This window comes from Tenrec ecaudatus, chromosome 18, assembly GCF_050624435.1.
Source record: "Tenrec ecaudatus isolate mTenEca1 chromosome 18, mTenEca1.hap1, whole genome shotgun sequence".
NCBI classification, from domain to species: Eukaryota; Metazoa; Chordata; class Mammalia; order Afrosoricida; family Tenrecidae; genus Tenrec; species Tenrec ecaudatus.
In genome coordinates this window covers 46463996-46484402 of record NC_134547.1, presented here as the reverse complement: position 1 = coordinate 46484402, position 20407 = coordinate 46463996, and the positions used below count along the sequence as shown (strand labels likewise).

The 20407-nt window shown below is 53.4% G+C and overlaps 2 protein-coding genes across 4 annotated transcripts in view; both read right to left on the bottom strand.

The window, feature by feature from the left end:
- Positions 1-3288, bottom strand: part of LPCAT2 (lysophosphatidylcholine acyltransferase 2) — a 92126-nt gene extending 88838 nt beyond the window's left edge. For all 3 annotated transcript variants that reach the window (XM_075537979.1, XM_075537981.1, XM_075537980.1), the window contains exon 1: positions 1297-3288. In XM_075537979.1, coding sequence (XP_075394094.1) covers positions 1297-1815 — 519 coding nt within the window. In that variant the 5' untranslated portion in view covers positions 1816-3288. The remainder of the gene's footprint in view (positions 1-1296) is intronic.
- Positions 3289-3444: 156 nt separating this feature from the next.
- MMP2 (matrix metallopeptidase 2) overlaps positions 3445-20407 on the bottom strand; it is a 29309-nt gene continuing 12346 nt past the window's right edge. The window contains exons 8-13 of the mRNA XM_075537982.1: positions 19918-20073; positions 18074-18215; positions 14890-15026; positions 13215-13374; positions 9027-9136; positions 3445-5611 (exon numbers count right to left, since the gene is read on the bottom strand). Coding sequence (XP_075394097.1) covers positions 5508-5611; positions 9027-9136; positions 13215-13374; positions 14890-15026; positions 18074-18215; positions 19918-20073 — 809 coding nt within the window. The 3' untranslated portion in view covers positions 3445-5507. The remainder of the gene's footprint in view (positions 5612-9026; positions 9137-13214; positions 13375-14889; positions 15027-18073; positions 18216-19917; positions 20074-20407) is intronic.

The following is a 20407-nucleotide window of genomic DNA, read 5'->3' as shown; positions in this document are numbered from 1 at the left end:
GTTTTTTTAAAAGCGATATTACCACATTCATGGCCTTCCTCTTCCTCTCTCATCTTCCTTGTCTTAACCACCCACCCGCCCCTACTCTAACCACCAGCTGCCTATGAAGAACATGACTGATATTTGGCCCAGCATTCAACCTGCCCCAGTAAAGCAAACCATAGATGCCTCCGTGCATCCAAGCTGAATGTGAATAATTTACACGACCTCAAGTTCTAATAAAGAAATGAGCAAAATGGACAAGGAAATGAGGAAATCTTCCCCCTCCCCGCCCCCACCCAGAACCCACAGGACAAATGTGGCTGCATAGACTATCTTGTTTCCTGACCACTAAGCTCACCAAAGAGGAAGTCCAAAGCTTGAGAGTAAAAGCAGACTTTTGCACACACCAAAAAGGAAACTTTTTTTTATGGACCTTGCTATTTTTTTTTTAAATTTTGGGACATGACTATTTTTAACAGTGGTAAAAAGGCTGGTCACCTCTCATCCTTGAATCTAGAAGTATTGGGGATGACTTAGACCACAATTTATGAACACCTAAGCTGGCTTGCAGTTTTCTTGTTTCTGGTTTTGTTCCAGTCCGGTTCTCCATCCTCCACAACCCCGCTCCGAGCCCTGGTGGCAGAGTGGGTGAGGTTGGCTGCGAACCTCAAGGTAGGCAGTAGGATTTCACCAGCCAACCGGCTGAAGATAAGACGGCTCCTGTCACGATTTACAGCCTCAGAAGGGCACCGGTGTCTATTCTGTCCTCTAGGGTCGCCATGCTCCAGTGTGGTGGGGGTCGGCTTTCTGCTGCGTAGTCCCAGCTTTACCCACCGATTCTAACTTAGCTCCAGGCGCTTCCCACCCCAGATGGACTTCCCATGAGGCAAAGGCAGGTTTCCCCAAACCTGCTTTCTGGTGGCAGATCTGCCTCCCACCCCCCTCACAAATCCAAGTGCCTGGCATAGATTCATCGTTCCTTCTAGGCCAGTGCCAGGCTCATGCCCACTCTCATACCCCAACGTGGGCATCTTCTCTCTTCCTCAGACCGTGCCCCCCAAGTGTCTTCCTTTCAAATCCACAGCCCCTTTGAAAAACTCCCTCTCCACTCATCCCCTTCTCTCTCAGCTGCCTTGGCTCCTGGATTCTGGGGCCCCCAGCCTTCTTCCACCTGAGTCACACCCCTCAGACCCTCTCTTATGGGCACGCCCCTCAGACCCCAAATTCTCCCTGGCCCCGCCCCGCAGACCCTGGCCTCTCTCCGGCCACGCCCCCTCCAGACCAGCGCCCTTCCCGGTGGTCCTCGGCCCTCACCTGCAGCCGGCTCCCCGCGCCCATCTGGGTCTGCTGCACGAAGGGGTTGGGCACGGGCGGCGGGATGAAGGACGCCTGGCGGGGCACCATGGGCGGCCGCAGCCCCGCATCTCCGACGCCCGCACCCGGCACGGTGGCCGCCACCGCCGCAGCCTCGGCGCACCGGTTCATGGCTGAGCCAGGCGTCTGACCCGACCTACGGGCCGACGGACCGACGGACGGACCGACCGATGGGCGCCCAGCGCCTGCGAGCGTCGCAGCCGGGCTGGAGGTGGGTGGGATCCCGGAGGAGTCGGAGCCCCAAGGGAATCTCAGTCTGAGGTGCCTCGCCAAGGTCCCTGCGCAGGCGCCAGACTTACCTAGCTGGGCTCGCGTGGCCCCGCCCCAGGCCCCGCCCCTGGCGCTAGCCCCAACCTTCCAGGCATCTGACACTTCCTCCTTGTTAATACAGTTCCGCCCACTGGAGATGGAGGTTTCCCCCTGGGAAGCAGGATCCGAAGGATACCTTGGTTTTGCCATCCTCTCAGACAGTTGAAGCAGAGTTCTCTGCTGTATAGATTTCCAATGTTACTGGCACTGCAGCCTTGGCCAGAGCCTTCGCTGCTGGTTCTGTGAAAACCCTATGTAATGTACACAGCTGAAAGGGTTGTGAGGCATACATCCCAGAATGTTCACACAGCAAGCCATATGGAAGCCCTCAGCAAATTGTTTCCCTAATTTCGTTGACACCTCAAGACCCAGAGCACACCAGGTGAGGTCTCTACAGCTTCTTCCCTCCTCCTGGATTTAGACAGAAGCCTTGGAGAGTAGGTGAAAGTCCAGCCTGAAGCAGAGACTGGACCAAAGGCCAGCACCTTTGCCTTCCTGGGATGTCACCTCAGTCTTTATCCTGGTCCATAGCACTGCCTCCCACCCCCACCCTGAGGAGCCTCTTAAAAAGGCAACCAGTTGACATCAGGTTGACTTGGTCTCATGGTGATCACAGGTGCGCTACAGTAGAGCTGTGTTTCACAGGATTTCAAGTGGTTGGTCTCTGAGGGGTAGGTCATTGGGGCTCTCTCCCAAAGGTGCCCCTGAGTGGCCTCCAAGTGCCAACTCTTCACTTAGCAATCGAGCTTGTTAATAGATTGCACCAGCTAGGGACACCAGAGACTGTACTTCTCCGTCACTAAACTGAAACATGAAGGATCTTTTAAAGTGGACACACAGACCCAATGGGACAGTGGCCTCAAATTACCGGGAACCACTTTCCAGGAAGATCAGGCTTAAGGTAACCTCTGTTTAGTCTTATTAGGAACCACCTGCTGGGTTGGTTTGAAAACACCAGGCTTCCAGACATTCGGAAGCATGCAACGTAAAGATCACGCTGAGTCGATCCAGCAAGGTTAGGAGCAGCTACTAGCCCTGGGTCCATCTCATCCAATTAGCGAATCTATTCAGTTTTGGTTGTTTGTCTGCTGAGTTTCCAGTGCGTGCTTTGTTTTTTGCTTAAACCACGTTGAGTTGTCCATTACAGCTGGGTCTTGACTGACACAGAAATTGGTACCAGGAGTGGAATTTGGGCACTGGCTCTCCACAGAAATATTGAACTATTACCAGAAAGAGGGAAAAACAACAAATGCCATCCAAGATGTGGAACCTGCCCCAGAAAGGGGAAATGGCTCCGCTTCACTCTGGGGAAGTTCAGGGGCCTATCTGGTCATGAGTGGCAGGAAGGGAAACAGGGCTGCCCAAGAACAGCGACCAACTGGTGAAGCCCTGGGAAGGGTGGAGGCCAGGCTGAGAATCTAGTTAGCTCTGGGAAAGCTGCTCCCCAAACTTGTTCCCTGTGGAATCTGAGCATCTCCTAACCCATGCAGACCCCAGTATAACCCCCAGCCACTCACTTAAGCTCCCTGGCCTTGTTTCTTCATCCAGGAAGTGAGAGGCGAGTCACTCTACTCTCTGGTTGTAGTGAGAACTAAATGATAAGGCATGTCTGGTTCCTAGAAATAGCTCCTTTTAGCTAACTTCGCCCAGTATGGCAGAGGGCCTTGCCGTTGGGAGCCGTTCCATCAATCCCAACTCACAGCAACCCCACAGGAGAGCATCTGGATGGGTCCCAACCACCCACCTTTCAGGTAGCGCTAAACACGTAACCATCACCTCTTACAGAGAATCTGAATAACAGTGTATTAAAGCCATGATGTAAGCATTCTCAAGGACACAAGGCGCTCCCCAGAGTGGGCATCTTCAAGTAGGGCATAGCAGTCCTTTGTAACATTTTAGTCCATCACTTGCACAGAAAGCTGTCTCACCAGGGCCCTTCAAGCCGTGGGAGGTGAAGTTGCGTTCAGGCCACCGAAGTCATCTCCAGAGACCTGTCCACTCCCCCAGCCCTTTCTACACCAGCCCCACCTTGAGTGGCGTACACCAAGGTGGACCGTCCTGGAAGGCGCCTTTGAAAACCCCTCGGCTTGTACGTCTCTGTTCCACAGCCAGCCAGGGAAGCATTTGGAGCCAGCAGTCTAGTTCTAGAGTTCTTTTCCTAGGAGCTGGGTTTAGGAAGCAGCATGCATTTCTCCCCTGGGGGCATTCCCTTGGGTGCCTTTGGCCATGTCATTGGTGATGCTGCTGATGGAGAAGATGGGTTGAAGCCCCTCCTCTAGGCCCACGCTTTGACCTTGGCTGGGACTGTTACCTAACAGCTATAGGGCCTGGTCATGTTTCCTCATCTACAAACTTCAATGAATACAATCTCCATCTTTAGGCTAAATTAAGTGGTGCCAGTAAAGTGCGTTCCACAGAGGAAGCACTCTCTTGAATGGGGGGGGGGCTGTTCTTGGGGAGATGGTGGGCATTGAGCTCACTTTGATTCATGGAGACCCTGCGTGTGTCAGAGTAAACTGTGCTCCAGATGCTTGTCAATGGCTGAGTTTCCAAAAGTAGAGCACCAGGACTTTCTTCCTAGTGACCTTTGAGGTGACTCCAACCACCCACCTTCTGGTTAGTAGACAAGTGTAGTAATCACTTAGCCACCATCCAGGGACTGAGCCAGTAGGGAGGACGGTGGTGGTGTTGCTGGTCATGGTTATGAGGAGTGGCGTTAGAATTAGTGTGCCTCGTAATGAAGAAGCTAAGAGCGAAGGGGTCCTTGGCAAATGACTCACAGATCATAGTCTAGGACTACTGCTGGTTTGGGTTTTGGTCCCCGTGCCCTCCCCCAGGAGAGGGGCTGTAGCTCACCTACTGGGGGGCAGGGGCTTTATTTGGCAGTTCTGATCTTTTCAACAGCGGCTACCTGTGCTCTGCAGGGAAGTGGGGACGTGGGCTTTTCACCTTTCCTTTTGTGATGGAGGCTGCGGCCCCTCTCTCGATTCTGCTAAGAAAGCTAACAAATGCGGTCTCTTCAGCGCTGCTTATTCCTGCTAGCTGGCATTTCCCACGGGGGAACGGTGGAAAGGACAGAGAGGAAGGGCTGAGTGGAGATATATGTCTTGTTTTCCTCCATCCGGTAGAGGAAGTGAAGGGTGGGGCCACACTAAATAAGAGTGCAGGAGGGACAGTGCTCCGTGGGCTGAGAGCCACTGTGCAGTGACGTCACACAACCTGAGAAACCAACATTAAGTCCAAGATATGGGACCATTCGGTCAGGAAATGAATTTCAAAGTCGGGGGCAGGGGGTGGGATGGGTGGGTAGGTCAAAATAAAAGAACAAAGTGCATACAAAGCAAACTGCTTACGTCTGGAAGGTTCGAAGGCATCCAGCAGTAAGAGGCCAGGTGTCTGGAGTGGCCACCTGGCCATGCCCCTGTCCCACTGTCCCATGTCAGGCCAGCTGTCAGGCCACCAGTGGCCTCTTGAGACAGTCTCTGTTGGCTCTAGGGATGCTGAGAGCCACAGAGGTTATGGAGGGAGAAGAGCCTGGAGTGGGGACAGCACCAGGGAAGCCCAAGGCAGGGCTGCATTGACAATCTCAAGGCATGTGCTTGGGGTGGCTCCTGAAGACGGACGGGACTAGGGGAGAAGGGGTATGATCAGCACCTTTCCTTGGGCCCAGGGTGCGGCCGCTCTTCAGAAGCTGAAATGGTCAGGTGGAGGCGAGAATGCTGATTAGCTACAGAGTTGGAGGTGGGGCTGCCAGGCCCATCTGGGTCCTCCCCTGGTGCTCAGGGCCCCTGAACGTGAACAGCGATGGAGAGGGGGCCAGGGCCGGCGGGAGCCAGCCAGGCTCAGCAGGCCAGCCAGTCAGATTTGATCCCGCCAAACTTGACGCTCTTCAGACTTTGGTTCTCCAGCTTCAGGTAATAGGCTCCCTTGAAGAAGTAGGTGTGACCTGAGGAAGAGAAAGGAGAGAGACTGAGTGCTCCATCCCCAAGCCGTGGGGGGGGGGGGGGGGGTTTGCCTGGCCTGGGGAAGAAGCTTTTAAAGCAGAGAAGGAGGACGCCCCTCTGGCTAGAGGAGGGCAATGGAAGCCAAGTAAGTCCTTCAAGTTCCTGTTTCCTCTTCTCGCGGATGAAGATGAAGATATGAACCACGTAGGGCTTGTGGTAGGGGCTAACGCCGGTCAGTAAACACCCGCTGTTCATATAATAGTTACAGCACCCTGCTTAGCACGACCACCGCACACATCGCAGACGGCAAACCAGGAGGCTTCGGCTTGATCAGGCCCACCAACGGGTTTTAGTTGGCTTACCCCCGCCATCAAGTCGGTTCTGACTCCTAGGGACTGTAAGACAGGCTAGAACTGCCCCATGGGGTTTTCAAAGCTGCCAGTGTGCCGAAGCAGTTTTACATCATTGTCCTGTGGAGGCAGCTGATGGATTTGATCTGCCAACCTCTTGGCTAGAAGGAAAGGGCTTTACCACTGAGCCGAGAAAGTGCTTTTATTTGGTTTATACTTTGTTGTTGCTGCTGCTATTTTGTTTTAAATCACTTTACTGAGAGCTCTTACACCTCTTATACATTCCACACATTAACTGTATCAAGCCTATTTGTACATATGTTGCCATCATCATTTCCTGAACATTTGCTTTTTATTTGAGCCCCTGGTATCAGCTCCTCTTTTTCCCCCTTCCATCCCATGATTCTTTGATAAATTACATATTATTATTATTTCATGTCTTACACTGTCCATTGTCTGCCTTCACCCACATTTTTTGTTATTTCTTGGGGGGAGGGGCTATATATCCAACCGTGTGATGGGTTCCCCCTTTCCCTCTCCCTGACCATCCCCCTACCTTCATGATATGGTTTCTCCCACTCACTACTGTTCCTGAGGGGTTTATCTGTTCTGAATTCCATGTGTTGAAAGCTTTTATCTGTACCAATGTGTATGCTCTGGTCCAACCAGATTTGTAAGGTAGAACTGGTCATGGTAGGGGGTGGAGGGGGCCGGGGTGGAGGAAGCATTCTGGAACCAGAGGATTGGTGTGTGTTTCAGGGTGCTATACTGCGCCCTGGTTGAGTCGTTTCTTCCTTGTGACTCTTCTCTGGGGGGGAAGGGGGGCATGTACAATTGTCTGTAGATGGGCTTTGCGTCTTGCTGTTTTATTTATTAATTCTGAGTAAGCTGCTAACATGTAAACACCTAGAAATTGTACCTGTTGCGGTACAATTCTGGTTTCTCATTACAATGCGGTGGAGGCCCTCCTCTTGTCGGAAAGCAATCAGCAGAAGCTGAGAAGCAGCTATCCCATGTGGATGGGCTTAAAGGGCCAACCTGTAAACACCTGGGATTTGTTTACCTGAAAGTAGACTTCTGGACCCAGCTCACGCCGCCTCCTGGGTGTCTGCCCCTGTCTGCTTCGTGAAGTTGTTATTCCTGCCTGGCTGTGGTGGCAGAGTGGGTCATCTACTGGGCTGCTAACTACAGAGTAAGCAGTTCGGACCCACGAGCTGCTCTGCGGGAGAGAGGTGATCCCATCTGCTCCTGGCACGGGGCAGTTCTGTGCTGTCCGACACTGTCACTCTGAGTCAAAAGCAATTGGAAGCCAGGGGGTGAGCCTGGCCTCTACAGACTTTGGGATTGATGACTCCTGACAAACCTACAAAGAGCCCTGCAGGCACATTGGGTTAGGCATTGAGCTGCTACCAACAGGTCAGTGGTTCAAACCCACCAGCTATGCCGAGGGACAAAGATGAGGCTGTCTGGTCCTGTAGAGATTTATAGTCTTGGAAACCCTACATAGCAGTGTTGGAACCCTGGTGGCATAGTGGTTACATGTTGGGCTACTAGCTAACCATAAAGTCAGCAGTTCGAAGCCATCAGTCCCTCCATGGGATAAAGAGGAGGTCTGCGACTCTCGTAAAGAGCTACAGACTTGTAAAATCAATAGGGGCAGTTGTACTCTGGCTTTATAGACTCGAAATGAGTCAGAATCAACTCAATGGAGCTGAGTTTGTTTTGGGAGTAGGGAATGCCAAAGTGGGCATGATCGCCCCCTGGTGAGCACTGGAATGACCCGTAACGGAACTCACTGCCATCGAGTCGAAGCTGTCTCACTGTGGCCCTACAGGACAGCGTAGAACTGCCCTTGTCACTACCGGAGACTGTAACTCTTTATGGGAAAGAACCAACCAAACAAACAAGCTCACAGCCATGGAATTTGACTCAATTCTGACTCATGGTGACCCTAGAGGACCGGGTAGAACTGACACTGTAGGTTTCTGAGGCTGCAACTCTTTATGGGAATAGAAAGCCTCATCTTTCTCCTAAGTAGTAGCTGGTGGTTTCGAACTGCTAACCTTGCAGTTGGCAATCCACTTCGTAAGCACTACACCACCAGGGCTCCTGGGGTAATCAAATGCAGATACCTTAACTGTATCCTAGATGATAGTACAAACATTCTTAATTGCCAGGGGGGTACTGAGTAATTTCTTTATCCCCTGAAAAGGGGATGGTAGGCCAAATGAGTTTGGGAAGCTCTGCTACACAATCCACTTGTTGTCAGTGGGTTTGTTTTTAGACAGACATAATCTTTCTTACTTCTAAAATTTGGCACATAGTAGGTACTTGTAAAGATGGTTCTTAACTGAAAATGAGGTTGTGTGCTAAGGTCTGGGAGCACTGTGAGATCTTTAACAATGGCAGCTCAAAGCTGTATGTCCTTAGCATACTGTGAGGGCTCAGAAATATGTGCGGAGCTTAGCTGAATCCTTCTCTAATGAGCCAGGCCAGCCTCATTCCCAGACCCCCCAGGAACTCACAGGAGCCTCCTTGAGAATTTGCTCCTCAAATTGCATGGTCTTTTCCTCACCGAGACAGGCGGTGTTGGGGTCCGCAAGGGACCGGGGCAGAGGGAGTTAAGTGGGGCTCTTTGCCACATCAGCAACAGAGCATGACAATTTGTCCTGTCTCAAATGGAGACACCCTTCTGTTCGTGAGAGGTGGTCACAAGGCCTTCTGTGACATCAAAGGGCCTGGGCCGAACACCAGAATGAATTCAGGGCATGGGGCCCAGGTTTTCGCCCCCTGGAGACCTCCTCTGGCCCTCTGGCTCCCTGGCTCCAGGCCCAGCAGCTGTGAGGGGCCTTTCTGGGCCTTCCTGCAGGGAGCAGAGGTCAGGGGCTGGCCACCCGCCCAGCACTGAGCTGAGGGCTGGCTTGTTTTGCTGAGACTGCCGCAGGCTCGCCCCGGCACAATGAGGAGTGTGTGCTTGTGAGCAACCAGGCCCTAGCTGGGGGAGGGGAGTCCTAGAAAGCCAGGGCGTGGGGATAGTGGGCATGGGAGGGGGTGGTGAGCAGCTTACCACTGCCCTGCAGGTCCAACACAGCATCCAGGTTATCGGGGATGGCGTTCCAGGCATCTGCGATGAGCTTGGGGAAGCCAGGATCCATCTTCTTCTTCACTTCATTGTATCTGCAGAGAGATGGGCATGGTGAGGCGCCCTACAGGCCAGCCTCTCCAATCCTGGCATGGGAGCGCCCGGCAGAGGGCTCCTGGGTAGCTCTGGAAGCCAGACCTGGCTCTTACGAGGGACAGCCAGCTGTTGTAGAAAGAGTGTGGAGTTAAACCCAAGTCCAAGACCCAGCTGGACCCTGCAGTTTTAACGGTCCACATGACTTTGGACAAGCACATAAAAACAATCTTGTGAAAACAGCTCACACAGAGAGAACACTTTCTGCACGGCAGGCAGTGGGTTAAGCGCTTTCTGTGCGATCTCCTTCAGTCCTCTTGATGATGCTGTGGCCCAGTATTTACCATAATCCCTTTCGATAGTTCAGAATCTTTGAAAGGGCGCCCAGCTTCCAAGTGGTAGGTTGTGCGACTCACGCCTGTCTGACGCACTGGCAGGCATTCTAACCAAGCCTCAGTCTAACCAACTGTATCATGGGGCTGTGTCACATATTTCCTCGGACAGGTAGGTAGACACGGAGCTGCTGTCAAGTCGACATTGGCCCTGGGTGACCTTACATGCCACAGAACAAAACAAGCCCAGCCCTGTATCCTCTGCACACCTCCATCTTGTTCCAGCCCATCATTGTGGCCCCCGGCCTAATCCATCTCTCGGGGGTCTCCCAATGCCTGCTGGCTCTCTGTCACCACACAGGACGGCCTCCCCTAGCAATGGGCCCCTCCTGACCATGGGCCCCAAGTGCAGGCATTGACCCTGACTCTGCTGCGGTCTGTGAGGTTTTCAATGGCTGATTGTCAGAGGCTGATCACCAAGACCTTCTTCCTACCGTTGCTTTTCTCCACTCTTCCACGAATACCGAATGAGCTCCCGCCACGGGCCTGTGGGTGCTATGGTAAGCCAGCTGATGTTCCTCGAATGCTAGGTTTGATGCCACGCTGGTGTCAGCTCCACGGCCCTGGACCCTTCTCCACAGTCAGCCTGAACTTCAGCCACAGCACCCCCTTTGGGCTCCCTGCCCCAGGGATCTCCTTCTCAGCCCAACACGCCATCCCTCACAGTCTCAGCCACAGCCCGACACGTCCTCTGGGAAACTCTAATCTGTGTCTTCCTGACCTGAGCCACCCAATCCAAGAGCCTCAGCTCAAAACGCTCACCCACGTCACCACGGTGGAACCCTCGGACTGCGTCCCTGGAGTGATTGCAGCTCATGCTTGACCATCCCCTAATTTCTTTCCAATTCTGTCTCATTTTATCAATGAGGAAACCGAGGTTCAGAGAATTGCAGCATTTTGCTCCTAAGCTCTCATCCCGGAATACCGCAGCTTCAGAAGACTTCCCCTTCCTCTCTGCCCAGCAGCCTCCTGCTGCGGTGCGTCCCCCTCACTGGTGCGGGGTTCTTGAAAGCAGTCTCTGCAACACATTTCTCGGCTGCAGCTGTAAGTTTGGAGGCTGTGTCCGGCAGCTGTTCCAATCACGAACCTGGATGCCCCAGTTTCTCCACTTGTCTGCAATGTCTGTCCGTTTCTACACCTGAAAAAAGGGGTTTATAGCAAGAACTCCAAACCCCAAACCCACTGCCACTGAGTCCACTCGATGCAGCGTAGAGCTGTCCCGGGTGTGTGAGATGGTAAAGCTTTCCAAAAGCAGAGCACCTCGTCTTTCTCCCTCGGATGCACTGGTGGGTTTGAACCACCAACATTTTGGTCAGCAGTACAATGCACAACCCACTGTGCTGGCCGGCTGGTGGTCGTATGGGTTGAAGGAGGTCTCCAGGTGAAGTTCACAGCTGCAGGCCGACGATGTGGCTCAGGTCTATCCACTGACAGCCACTGTCGGTTTGGGTCTTTTTCATTCCCCGTGCTCGAAGCTGCTTGAGGGCAGCGTGGCTATTTGTGACCATTGTCTCCCCAGTCTTGAGCTAGGGGTGCATGCATAGATGCTGATGTGTACTTGTGGGTTTCGTTAGAAGCTTCCCAAAGCTGAGTCTGAGCACTCCCTGTCATGAACTGGGAGACGTGTAAGCTGTGAGCAGCAATTCATCCTCCAGAACCTTCTCCCCTTGTCTGGCAGCCTGAGAGTCACGGCTAGAGTTGTAGCAAGGTTCCATGAAGTGGATTTTGACCGGGTAGGTGTGAATCGTCAGCTACTCCGTGGGCAGCTGAGTGTTGACCTGTTTCAGCACCAGGACTCGATTGCTCTGAGCGTATTCCGGCTCGTGGTCGCCTCATGAACCAGTGTGTAGCCGGGCTCCAGAGGGGTTTCCCTGGCTGATATTTAGGCAATAGGTCACCAAGTCTTTCTTCTGAGGTGCCTTGGAGGGAACACAAACCTCCAACCTCGTAGTTAGCAGGTAAGAGAGTAAACGGAGTTCACCACCCGGACATTCACTGGGAGCCCATAGCAGAAGCAGTCCTTCGGGTTCAGGAATTACTTCCCCAGGGAAGAGACCTTGCTCCTTTGGGCACTTGGGGTGCTGGAGGTCTGCTCCCTGGCCAGAGGTCTCACTGAGAACCTCTGCAGAGCTGCTCCCTGGACGCAGACACTGGCAGGTGAGCTGTTGGATAACATCAAGTCGGAGAACACCTATGCTCTGAAACACAGCAAGGCGCTGCCTGGATGTCAGTGTGTGTCCTTGTGGGCGCTCACGCCAACACATGTGGACACAGCAAGGACCCGGGGGCAGCTGAGGGTGCACTCCTAACTCCAAGTGCTTGTGCGTTCCGGGTGGTTCTGAGACTTGAGTTTTGTGATTGAAGATCCCGGGGCCTGTGTGCTGGTGAGGCCTCTGCTGGTCTTCCACCCTAAGGCTTGAGATCCCAATCAGCTTAAGTTAAGTGTCTTAGCAAAATGTCTGGACAGGACGGACACAAATAACTTCTGAGGGCAGCTGGGGGGAGGGGAGGAGGGCGCCCGATCTTGGGCAGGAAGCGGCAGTCATCTAGGGACTGGGGGCCAAGGGCTGAAACGCAGTGGTGGCCCCAGAAGGGATGTGGAGGAAGCTGCATTGCACCATTGGCCCTTCCCCATGGGGGGTGGCTTACAATCCTGACATTGTGACCATCCTGTTACATTGGCAAAGACAAACGATTCACTGTCTTTGGCCTTCAACTGACAATCCAACGCTTGAGGTTTGGGCCTCTTCTCACTGGCCAGTCCTGGACACTGGGCTCTCTGACCCCCTCCACCTTCACATCTCAGAACAAGATCCTAACCTTTAGACAACAGAGAGCTGAGAACTATTTCCAATCGACCCGGTTTGTGCCCGCAGCCACGGGGCCGCCCAGTGCAGGTGCTGGCGGCATGGGCTGAGTAAGGGCAGGGTGGCTGGTTCAAGCAAGGGGGCTGCTGAGGCTCACCTGCTGAGTTGGCATCACATGTCACTCTGCCTCCACGACCCATCTCCTGCGCCCCCACTGCCTCAGGGACAGTGGTGTCCAGGGAGGGTGAGCATGTCCTCTGGGAAGCAGAATGCAAGCTGCCATTCCCTGACTGTGAGGCTTTAAGCTAATTACGTCACCTTTCGGAGCTCAGGGCTCCTTGTCTGTGAAACAGAGTGAGCATAATGCCACCAGCCACCTCGCAGGCCCCAGGGACAGGGCCCGGCACAGTGTCCATTAAGACAAAGAACTTGATTTTTTAATGCCCCTCTTCTTCAGGGAGGTTTGTCCCTGGGGGGGGGGGGGTGTGCACGCAGTAACCACAAGGTCCAAGTCCACCCAGAGGCTGCTAATCTACTTCTGAAGTAGTGGCCATTGAAAGCCTGTGGGCACAGTGACACCCGGATTCACCTGCGCCACGGGGCAGAAGTAAGTTGGCAGTGGCAGCAGCTGTTTTTTTGTGTTTCTTTGTTAGTAGTGTTTGCATTTCATGAGTCACCCAGACAGACCTGACCACAGCAGCAGACTTGTGAGACAAGAGAAGACGGTGCTCTGACCGGAAGGACAGCAGCCCACGCACACAGACATGTCATCCTCCAGCGGCTCCTCGGAGGGGTTGTGACCTTGGCAGGTTGGCAGCGGCTGTGGCTTTGGCCCAGGAAGCACAAAGCCTTCCTCACCTTAGCCCCGCACCGGCCCTTACCTCCAGAACTTGTCCCCAGCAAAGATGTACGTCTTCTTGTTCTTGCTCCAGTTAAAGGCTGCGTCCACTCGCTGGACATCAGCGGGCAGCCCCAGGCTGGTCAGCGGCTTGGGGTAACCTCGATCCAGGGTGCTGGCGGAGTAGACCCAGTACTCATTCCCTGCGGTGAAAGCAAAGGGACATGCTGCGTGAGGGCATGCGAAGCCCCCAGCCCGGCCGATCCCGCCCATCATCCGCCTGCCAGGGGACCCCTGACCTGAGTGGGACCACTCAGCAGAGACATAGGTTTCTGTACGTATTCAGGGGCTGGGGTGCACGGCTGCCACCCAGGAAGCTACGAGAAGGTTCTAGAAGTTGCTGGCCAAGGAGAGGGGCTGGGAGGAGACACGGTCCACCTCGCTCACCAAGCCACTTGCTCTTGGTTCGTCACAAGAGACACACGGTGCCCTGAGGGCGAGCAGCTTCTCAGCTGGACCCCAGGACCACTCTGAGACAGGGACAGAGGGCATAGAAAGAGGTGGAGCGGAGACTCAGGAAAAAAGAGAGGAAACGGGAGGGAGGGGGGCTCAAAATAACTCACTGCCATCGAGTGGATGCTAACTCACAGCAACCCTGCAGGGCAGACAAAACTGCCCCTGTGGGTTTCCGAGACTGGAAATCTTGGCAGAAATAGAAAGGCTCCCCTTTCTCCCGTGGAAGGGGGAAGTGGCTGCTGCGTTCACACGGCTGGCTTTGAGGTTACTAATCCACACCACCGCCAGGGCACCTAATGGGGGGGCTGGCTGAGTGGAATAACACGAACCCACAATCCTAGAGATCTGCCTTTACTTCCGCTAGGGAGTCTTTCCTAGCTGAGGGCAGGAAGTCTCTCCATGAGCCTCCTTAGTGTGCCCTATTCATGGCTTGCCTCCCCCAGTATCTGTGAGCGCCTTCAGGACAGGGTCTATGTCCCAGGGCAAAGACCGCCCCCACACTCCAGATTGGCCAGGCACTCACAGAAACACCACCTGAGCGGGTTTTCTGGGCCTCCGTCCTGTGAACACATTTCTGTGGGCCGCCATCGAGTCAGCTGACAGATGGCGACATCACGTGTCACAGCGGAGATGCCCAGAGTCGTCCCACAGGGCTTTCCTGGCCACCGTCATGACAGCAACAGCACTCAGGTCCGGGTGGGTGTGAAGCACCCACCTACATGTGAGCGGCCCAGAGTGCATGGCAGGGCTGCCCAGTCACCAGGGCATCACAAAGGACCACTGCCCCGGCCGCCCTGACCCTTCCAGGCCAGCTTGTTACTATGATGTACTTAGCTGTCTGTTTCCTATAAAGCTGTTTGGAAGCTACAATATAAATGGAAGTTTCTAATTTTGAAAAAAAAAAAGCTAACTGAAAGTCTTGCCTGTGGAGGGCGCTCATGGTGGGAAGGTCAAGCCCATGGACACTATAAACAGATTCGCCTTCTGGAGAGGGAGTCAGAGGCTTAAAGAGGAGCGAACAGGAAGGAAATGAGAGCTGCTATGGGGCCTAGTGCTACGTGATGCTGGGCCTCGGCCACAGCCTCCAAGGTGCAATCGCGCTTGGAAAGGAAGGTTGAAGGAGCAGATCTGGGGCCCGGGGCCCGTGGACAGGGCCGCTGTGCAGAGCCCAGAGGGGTTGAGGGCAACACCCATCCAAGCACCTGCAAAGAAAACAGCTTTCTCTTCCTGTGGGGCCTCGTACACAGCGTCGATCTTTTCCGGGACGTCGGGCCAGAATGTGGCCACCAGCAGAGGCCCTGTGGGCTTTTCATTTGGTGTCACCATCCGCCAAATGAACCTGGGGGTGGGGGAGGGACAGAGGAGATCAGACTTTATCATTCTGCAGCACCAACCACATATGCCGATTCAAGTCTGTCCAGAAACTCAATCCCAGCGTCCCTGGGGGTGGAGGCTCAGGAGAAGGTCAAAGGAAGGTTGGAGAATGGCCAGAGAGAGGGCAAAGCTGCCCTCTGCAGGCAGCCATGGCTGAGAAGCAATCTCCTTGTTCCTCCCCTCTCCTCCAGGAAGCCTTTCTTGACTACCTCAGTCAATACTGCCCACTCCCTCTTCGGCACCTCTAAACATGATGAATACTGAGTGCCTGGTAGGTTAGTTTATCCTTTAGAATAAATAAGAAGGCTTATGTCTCCTACTGGACTAGGAGAGATTAGAGCCCTGCTACTGGCGTAGTGGGTTAGGTGCTGGGCTGCTAACTGCAAAGTCATCAGTTTGAAACCACCAGCTGCTCTGTGGCAGAAAGATGAGGCTGCTTCTCCTGTAAGGATTTATAGCCTTGGAAACCCACAGGGCCAGTTCTACTCTGTCCTATTGGATCCCTAGTAGATTTGAACTTGACTCAAGGCAGGGGGACTTGGGGTGTTGGTGGTGGGGGTGATGTGTGTGTGTGTGTGTGTGTGTGTGTTTTGAGGCTAGAATATCTTAAAAAGAAAAAAGAAGTCTTGTGTCTCCTACTAGATTAGAAGTTACTGGAGGCAGCAGCTAATGGCGCCCAGGGGGGTATTTCCTGAGTTGCAATGGCTTTATGCCATTTGGTGAGAGCGGGCACGGGCAGAGGGAGGGTCTGTGACTCGTCCAATGCCCACTCATGAGGACCTCCCCAGCACTCCTCCCCCACCGTCCTTTCTCGGTAAACAGAACCCTCATGTTTACGATCGCGTCTGCCCCCCTGCTTGTCCACCTCTTCTCTTTAGGAGTAAATACTAATTAGTCTCAGCCATGGGCTCTCAAACTGTGGTCCTTAGACCACCACACCCAGCCCAGCCTCCCCCTGGGAATCCCTGCATTGGCTTGGCTTGGATGTTCAGAGTCAGGTGGTACCAGGCTGCTCAGTATATTCTAAGTTTCATCTCTGTGTTCTTGTCATCCCTCTGAGTGGCCAGCCAGCCCTGTGAAGGGCAGGACATCTGCCCCCTAGTGCCTGAAGAGGAGGAGGCCCTAGCTCTACATACCTTCTAACATCTGTCCCTCCTTGTGTATGTTCACCACGGACCCTCGGGGCTCCGTCTCCCTCACCCTCCCAACCAGCCATGCCATCACCTCCATCCACGTCCTGCTTAAAGGTTACTCTATCTGAGTTGCCTTCCTGGATTCCCTGTAGACAGTGAACCTCTGCTGCCTACATGCTCACATCGGCACGTGGCACAAAAGCTATTGTCTCAGCCGCCACCATCCTTTCCACCTGCCATGCTACTGTCTGTTCTGTCTGTCTGTCTCCCAAACCAGACAGGAGAGGCTCAAAAGGTGATATGCATCAGACTCATTTGGGTAATTGGCTATAAGGCAGAGTCCCAGCGGAGACTCTGTGGGCAGAAGCCCACAGTTCTGATGTTCACACTACAGGAGGTTCTGGGATAGGTGACCCTTGAACTTCTTCATGAGAAACAGCTATCTGATCCTAGAGCAGACCCTTGTCAGTACCCATCCCAAGCACTACCACCCTGGTGGCATTGACACACCAGGTGCCCATTAATTACTTATCAATAGTCATGGCTAATAAGAGTGCACACTTGCTCTCCATCCAGTACTGCTCTAAGCACTGAGCGCATGCTAATCCTCACAGCAGCCCCACGGCACAGCATCAAATCCTACCACGGGGTCATTTTATAGATGAGGAAATGAATCCAGGAGCCTCAGTGGTACCAAGGCTAAGTGCTGAGCTGCCAACCAGAAAGGTGGTGGTTTAAAGCCACCTGCTGGCTTCATAAGCAAAATACTTGGCACCTGCTTCCCGAAGATCCCAGCCTAGGAAATGTGACTGGGTGGGCAGGACTACTCAATGACTCAATGGCACCCGACACTGCCAACAGTAGCACTCAAAGAAGTAGCAGGTTTGAGATCTTAACCCAAATAATCTGACTCTAGAGCCTAAGTTCTTAACTACTGCCATAGTCTTACACAAATAACACGTGCATTATACATGTTTTTGCCAGAGGCACACCCTCCTATGCATTATTATGCTAAGCATGCTATAAACATTACGTGTGTGGGTGATTATTTATGAGAGTGCTTTACTTGTGAAAAATATGATACATTCAGTGGATGGATGAATGGGTGAATGGGTGGATAGACAGGTGGATTGATGGGTGTATGAATAGATGGACAGGTGGGTGGATGAATGGATGGGTGAGTGGGTGGATGGGTAGGTAGGTGGGTGGACAAATGGATGGATGGCTGTGTGGGTACATGGGTAATGAATCGATAGATGGGTGGATGAATAGATGGATGGGTGGATGGCAGGATGGAAGGAAGTGAAATGAATGGTGAACAGGCCCTAGATACTTACTACATGACATCCTCCAGGAGGAGCCTTCCATTGGTTGGGTGGGAGCCTGAAGTTCATTGCCTCTCTCTACCTTGAGACCATCCCACCTGGGGTAATGTGGTCATTTGAAATAGAGGTTACTTCAGAGAAGGTCTGTTCCCAGCTCTACCCCTATTTTAGGATGAGGGAGGCCTGAGTTTGCAGTGCCACGCCCAGAGGAGGTGGTGGACCCACAGGACTCGTTACTGCCAACAGGATCTTCCCACACATGATGTGGCTGGAGGCTATTCCTGCGCTGTGTGGTCGGATGCTCCTGCCATCAGCCAGGAGTCCTTGAGGATCCCAGAAGGCTGATGTGAATGCAGGGCAGACCTGAACCCGAACTGCAGCCCAAAGCAGGCACCCGAGCGCATCCACCGACTCTGAGGGTGTCTGCTGTGGCGACAAGCTGAGATTCGGAGGAGGCTGGGGGACATGCAGCGGCACCTTTAATAGCAAGTGCTCCTGTGGGGTCCTCTGTCTGGCACAGGGGACAGAGCAGGGAGGGCAAGGAGGACACTCACCGATCCTTGAAGAAGAAGATCTCCCCACGGATCTGAGAGACGGCGTCAAAGACAATGTCCTGTTTGCAGATCTCAGGCGTGACGGGCCCCAGTGTGGGGGTGGGGCCGGTGCCGGTGCCGGTGTCAGTGTCAGGGGAGGGCCCTGGGCAAGGACAGCTGGTCTCAGACTCTCCCTGCTCAGGGGCTCACCCCACCAGGCTGAGTCCCCCAAGCTGTCCACCCAACCTACTAAGGGTCAGAAGAGACCATATTCTAGACCAAGGGTGAGCCCAGGTAAGAAGGGGAGACCAGAGCCTTGGCACATCACCAACCGCTCCTCACAGACTTCTCCTGGCTCCGACCTCTGGACTCCACTCCTTACTACTCCCAGCTCCCACACAAGGACACTGAGCTTGAATGACTTGCCCAAGGATTTATAGCCAAGACTCTGGTTCTTCAGCCCACAAGAGTGCCAGGGCAGTTGGGAATGCAGCGGCATTCTCACACCTGGCAACCTATTCTTCATTATACCCAGCCACCCTCTGCAGCTGGGGAAACTGAGTCCCGAGAGGGAAAACTTGTTAGAACTCTGGCAGCTGCAAGTGGCAGAGGAAATATTTGGATCCCAAGCTTCTTGGAGACTCTCAGATATCAGGTTCTTCAAGTCCGTGGCTCCTCAAGGTTCATCCTGCCACTCCTACTGGTTTGGCCTGATCTCGGTGTCACTGATAATATCATGAAACTTTGGTGACAGGCGTAGTGGGTTCCACATTGGGCTGCTGCCCACAGGTCAGCAGTTCGAACCTACCAGGCATTCCATGGGGGTGAAGATGAAGCTTTCTTCCCCCATGAAGATTACAACCTCCAAAACGCAGAGGGGCAGTTCTACTCTGTCCTGTAAGGTTGCCGTGAGTCACAGTCGACTCTGTGGCAGACAGCTCACACACACAGGGGCCTTCAAAGAGCTCGTGGGAAATGGAATTGAAAGGCAATGGGATTTTACCACAATCTTTATAATGCCCCAGACAGATAGATCACAGAGATACGATATGAGGGGGCTTCAGAAAGTTTGTTAAACATTTTCATCATCTTTTCATTCCTTGTTCCCTGGACTTTTGAAGCCCCTCTCAGGCCTTAAGTACCATGACATAAATAATCTCATCGATGTTGACTTGGTCCTCACCATGGCCCAGTGGGACAGGGTGGGGTCGCCCCAAAGGGTTTCACAGCTGCCATTTCTGTGAACGCCAAGCTATCACTTCTTTCTCCCCAAGACTGGCTGGTGGGTTTGAACCAACACCGTCTCGGTTAAGATCCCAGTGCTGAATCATGGCACCACCAGAGCTCTGTATGTGTACGAGTATGTAATGTATGTGCATGGATCATTCACATACGCACACAGCCAAGCCTGGGGAGGCCAGAACCTGCGTAAGGCAGAAACTGGGCAAAGAAAATGGCAATATCTTCAATGGTTAGAGAGAGTTAGAAAGATGGTCACACTGTCCCCTGACCCCCCAGGACAGAAGACTTGTGACACTTAAAAGAAAGCAAAGCAGTTCCATGGACTTCCGGCTCTCACGGGATCCTGTGTGGGTGGGTGGGGGGGGCATCGGTCAAGGGTAAGGTAGCACAACATGAGCTAGGCAACTGATGTTACTAAGATCAACCCAACGGATTTGTAAATGCTGCGTTAGATGTAGTTTTATGACAAACACACACATATATACATTACATTCAAAGTTTATATAGTTTGCATGTGTGTATGTGTGTGTATATATGTATACATATATATGTGTGCGCGCGTATAAACTCTAGTGCCACTATAATTCTCCCCCCACAGCAGCCCCCCTCCACGCCAAGATTACCGTAGAGCTCCTGAATGCCCTTGATGTCGTCCTGGGACAGGCGGAAGTTCTTGGTGTAGGTGTAAATGGGCGCCATCAGGGCTCCGGGGTCCTGTGAGTGCTCCAGCCCCATCGCGTGGCCAAACTCGTGGGCTGCCACAAGGAACAAGCTGTACCCTGGATGGGGTGGTAGGGGGCACAGAAAGATGAGAGGAGCGCCTGCTCCTGGCCCCAGGAATCGCCATGGGGACAGAGAGCCTGGGCCAGGGCCGGAAGGCACGTCCTTGCTCCTGGGAATTCTCGATTCATGATGTTGGCTGACTGCTGCTCTCAAGTAGGGCCAGCCAGTGTCCTCCAGGTCCTTTTGGGGCATGCTATGAAAGGGGGGGTGTGTGTGACAGCAGCACCTGGGAATTCTCTGATGGGAGGGCGAAGGGCCATCTGGCCTCATCAGTTAATGGTGCGTTTGCACAGCGTGAGCCAGGCAACTGAGGTCACTAGCATGGACCTC